The sequence below is a fragment of the Montipora capricornis genome, chromosome 3, assembly GCF_036669925.1.
Source record: "Montipora capricornis isolate CH-2021 chromosome 3, ASM3666992v2, whole genome shotgun sequence".
In the NCBI taxonomy this organism is placed as follows: domain Eukaryota; kingdom Metazoa; phylum Cnidaria; class Anthozoa; order Scleractinia; family Acroporidae; genus Montipora; species Montipora capricornis.
Window position 1 is genome coordinate 45,980,689 of NC_090885.1, and position 5,000 is coordinate 45,985,688.

Sequence of the window (5,000 nt, forward strand, 5' to 3'; positions counted from 1 at the left end):
CCAGCAAATCTAAAGGGATGTTGGTAAAAAGGCTTCCAACATTGAAAGAAACCATTAACTTACCATGAGGTGATAAACTGTTAATTTCCTTCACAAAAGTGAAGGAGTCTGTAGTAGTGAAATTTGATTGAATATGTGGTTCAAGGAGATTTAACTTAAATAAATTGGCCAAGTCTATTGGTAGTTTTAAGTGCCTATGAAGGAAACTATAGGTCGGAACGGTGGAGTGGAATTAGGCGCCCATGGTTTGTGCATCTTAATTATATCCTAGCAGGTTGACACCCACTGGGATAAATGGCCCCATAGGCATCAGGATCCATGTGGCCCTTCTACTTAAGTTCCCTGAGAAAATGCTGTAAATGCTCTCACAGATGAGAAGAAGGAAGAGACCTGAACTTAGTGGGGCCGTTGATAATTTTGAATAGTCTGTTGTCACACTCTGCTCTGTATAATAAATAGCTACATCATTACCCTTGTCCCGTCATAAAATTACAATGTTCCTGTCCTTCCCTAGTCCTTTTAAAATGTTGTTTTGCTTCAAATCAAAGGCCATGGGACGATACCATGACATACAGGTGTCAGCCAGAGGCGACATATGTGTGACTAATTTTCCAGCGTACTTGTTCTCCTTTTAAAAGGTTCCTTAACATTGTCTGGCTATGGTAATCAGTTCAAGGCACTTCTTGACCGTAACACAGAGGATACGCAAACTACTGCAGCAACCCAATTACAGTACCGCAAAACTATTTGTGCATTTGCCGCAGTTCTGACTAGGTGAAACCGCAGGTTCAATCCCCAGTTTGACCGAGGTAAAACCTCGTCTATGGTAACCGAAAGCCGAGGTTTTACCTGGATTTTTTCCAGTTGATTTACGCCGCGGTTAAGAGAGGACGCAGTATGCTTTTATTTGGAGCAGATGCTATCAAAGAAATCTGCACATTTTTGCGGATCAATCCCAGCGATAATTAGTATGCGTATTTGCCGTATTTACAATATGCGAAGTTTGGCACATTCGATTATAATGAAGTCGCTTTCATAAAGTGTTGACAGTTTTTCTTTTTCCAGCAAACGACAAGCTTTCTAAAAGTTGTTCGAAATCTGTTTAATCCAGATGTTATAAAGATCAGCAGAAATTCTATCAAGAAATTTACATGTGTTTGGGAAAACTCGTCTTAACGGTGACGCCGCTCGTCCAGCGGCCGGCCTTGAAAGATACACGAAAGTCATTTCGATCTTATCGACCGAAAGATGGAAGAAAACGATTAACTTTACAAGTAATTGTCAGCCGTTCGAGAAACGTGGCTTACCATTATTTTGTTACAAACTTGTTAAGCAGTTTGAATCGAACAACGTTTTTCATGAGCTATCGCTCTCGCTTGCGTGACGGAAGCATGCAGCTTAATAGTTTATTTGCATTTTAACTTGCCAAATTGGCAGAGGCTTCATTGAACCTGTCTATCGTGAGATCGTTGAAGCATTAATTTAAGTTAATCTTAACAATTCAGAAGAATGAATATTTCTGAATTTCAAGCTCAACTCCTGAATTACCTGCCACTTAACATTTTGAATCAGAAATGATCGTAATTAACGCGCGACAAGGAGTGGTCAGGAGTTGCTTAAGAAACTTCGGGAATACAGTTACCGTTCTTCGCTGGTGTATAAATCTTTAAGTCATTACATGTTGTAGTGAGGTTTAGTTCAAAGTTAGAGCTTTTCAACAACTATAAACATTTCTATTTGGACCGGACGCAAAATTTGAAGAGCTTTTTATTCTAAATATACATATTTCCTGTCGGACTGCACTGGCGGCCACTTAAGTTACGCATAATCCACACAGTTTTTTAAAAGAATGTCCTTTTACCCCTTTCGAAGAACTGTTCATCATGATAGCGAAAAACTTACAAGTTATTAAAGATAAAGATGTAAGAATTAGGCATCATGAAACGTTATCAACATTCTCTGTTCTCAGCTGTCACGGCAAAATGAGATGAACATATTAAACAGTGCGTTGCATTGCGTCGGTGCTGTGAAAAACAGTTTGAATATTCATTCTTTACCTTGGGGAGCAAGGTGTGATAATATTAAACAATGCTTTGCAAAGTACCATTGTTTTCTTGCGGCACATTACCGCAATTAAGTCGGCGGCTGCATTTGGTTGCTTTCGTCTTTGCCTCGGTTGCGGTTTTCATCCAACCTAGGTGATTTCGCAGTAAACACTATCGGCAAAGACGAGGTATTACCGCATGCAAATGCACTAATAGTTTCGAGCGGTATTGTATGTCACCCTATTGATTTAAGGCTACATGTACTGCAGTTTTCACTACTTTCAAAATCCATAATCCTTTTAGTGTCCCCCAGGAGCTTTGCAGGTGTGTGATGTATAATTTTTTTTGTGTGGAAGTTGTAATGCTTGTTATGTTGGTGACACCAGCTAACAAATTTTCTCCACACGAGTATGTGAGCACCTGCAGAGTTCAGACTCTTGTCGAACATGGTGTACACAGAATTGTTTCGGAATCCTGGACTCTGAGGCTACTACTAAAGAATCCATGTACCGGTATATCAAATGGGAGAAAACCACCCTCAATCAACAGGTTAAACATATTAACCTCACCCTCTCTCTATAGATAGTCCCTTTATGACCCTTATTCAAACTTTTAAGTATGTAATATTAATTGTCATGCAATGCAATGAACTTTGTTACATCGCAAGATATTGAAAGTGAAAACATGTTTGGTAAATTACAGAAAGTTGTAATGTTTCTACGGCTATTTTGTTGCTGCTAAAACAAAAATTCCAAAACAATAATAAAAAAGATAATGGAGGGTACAAAAAATTTACCTGCTGTACTCACTGGAAAGCATACATTTCGAAGGCAAAGCAACAGTTGAGTTACATTTCCTTTTGACTCCTGACAATACGTCATCTCTCCGAGTCTTGTTTCTGTGTATAGCAGCGAAAACAATGAGAAAAATACACTGAAGCATTGCCTTAACACTTCTGAGAGGAAGAAATAACAATTTACAGTATGTCCATGTTATATCAAAGTATGCAAATAAGTTGCCTTTCTTGGCTTAGTCAGTGGAGGCATTAGCCTGCATGCAGTGCACGCAGTTGTGATTCCATGTGGCCTGGATTCTGCAGCAAAATGTGGCCTTGTTGCCAGAGTGATGTCATAGAAGTCTAATTGCCTGGTGTTATGAAGCCACGTACATACAACACAAACCCAGACAGCCAAAATCAAAGAGAATTTTGCCAAGTGCTGGAACCTGTAGAAGTTGACAATTTGGTTGGAAAACTGGGTAATTGTCGGCAGTCGGCAGTCGGCCGACAGTCGGTGACCTGTTGGCAACCTGTCGGTAATGTGTCGGTAACCTGTCGGCGGGACAAACTAAAATGATCGTAAGCATTTACTTGTCTATTGCTTCTAAACTACGCGAAAAGAGCTAAAGGCAGTTCATAATGATACCTTGAGCAGCACTTATACTACTAATATGGCTTTTGTCCACTGTTTTAGCGTTGGCTAGCGATACTTGCCCACATTGTAAACATCATTCATACATACATGACATAACATAAGAGGCCGCGTTGCATTGTAGGGCGATTTGAAGGAAAGTGTTTTCCCCTCCACTAACTACGTATTGGTACGTAGCTTATGGTTTTCAGAGTTTTTAGCAGAGTTTTCGATTAAATTATCTTCCAATGCGATTCTTACATTGTCTGGTGTGTTGTAAATTACGCAAGTGATATATCCTATATGCATCTGATAACAACTGATAACAGTTGATCGGTAAGTAGGTGACGTCTGTCGAGTCATACATCACCATTACGGAATGTCACGTTAACTGCTCGTTTTTACCACAATTTTTCTTTTTTCTTAACCGATCGGTAACCTGTTGGTTAGCTGTCGGTAGACTGTCGGTAAGCTGTCGGTCAACTGTCGGCCGACAGTTGACCGACAGTCGGCCGACAGGATTTTTGGGGAGCTCTTCTTCACAATTACCGAAAACTGAGGCTTCAAAATGCATTTTTTTCACACAAGCACCTACAATTCCGTGGAGTAGTTAGGCTGCAAAGAAAATGACATAATTAAGCCGTAACCGGGAAAAACAAAAGGCGGACGATTCCAAAGCATTTTATTTTCACTAATCCTACAGCCAGTAAGGTCAGTAAGAATAAAGAAGCCGGGAGCTCCGCTTTTAGGCTTGCCTAAATCTATAACGACTTATCGCACAGCATAATTATTTCCATGTAAACCATATTGCGTTCTGGGGTTAGAAACGGGAGCTCCCCTTTTAGGCTTGGCTAAATCTGTATCTATTTACACATATTTTAAGAACACTTTCTGGCTGATTTCTCACCAAGCATCCATTAAATAAGAACACGATGAAATGAGATCAGTGTTCTTATATGCGGGTGTTAACTGTAACTAAGAATTAAGCTAAGCGAGTTAAAGAGCTAGGCTTAATAGTATTATTATGTTGATGTGCTTACATTGCGCAAAACAGAAAAAAAAAACAAAAAATCTTCACCTCTCAGAACTTTTTGTTTCTTGTTCATCAAACTCAGAGCCATATCCTCCGCCACATCGAATCTGCAACAAAAAGCTATGAATAAGCGTGAAAAGTAGCGAAAGAGTAGCCGCTTGTATATACTAACCTGCGATCAGGTGTACTTTTCTTTAGAGTCTAAAGAAAAGTACGCCTGATCGCAGGTTATATATATACAGATGTACCTCTGCCGTAAAATCTTCCTCATTTGGATGCGCCATGATTGTAACAGGGCTGAATAACGTCTACGCATGTGCAAGCTGTCATGACAACAGTGATCAAATTTCGGCGCGAAGGTGATATGTTGTTCTTTCGTCTTGTTGAACGTAGGAAAGTGAAAGAAAGGAAGATTCCTTTCGTTTTCGACTCAAAAAGGGAACGCTTTTTTTCTCCACTTTCACAAGTAATATTTTGAAGACTTCATGATATGCATCGAAGATTTTCTTCCAG

At 39.7% G+C, this 5,000-nt stretch overlaps 1 protein-coding gene across 2 annotated transcripts in view; it reads right to left on the reverse strand.

The window, feature by feature from the left end:
- LOC138043275 (protein FRA10AC1-like) overlaps positions 1–4,800 on the reverse strand; it is a 119,662-nt gene extending 114,862 nt beyond the window's left edge. Inside the window, exons 1-3 of one of the 2 annotated variants that reach the window (XM_068889468.1) lie at positions 4,736–4,800; positions 4,533–4,594; positions 2,842–2,943 (exon numbers count right to left, since the gene is read on the reverse strand). In XM_068889468.1, the coding sequence (XP_068745569.1) occupies positions 2,842–2,943; positions 4,533–4,594; positions 4,736–4,771 (200 nt within the window). In that variant the 5' untranslated portion in view covers positions 4,772–4,800. The remainder of the gene's footprint in view (positions 1–2,841; positions 2,944–4,532; positions 4,595–4,735) is intronic. The other variant, XM_068889467.1, reaches the window with a different exon arrangement.
- Positions 4,801–5,000: the final 200 nt, after the last annotated feature.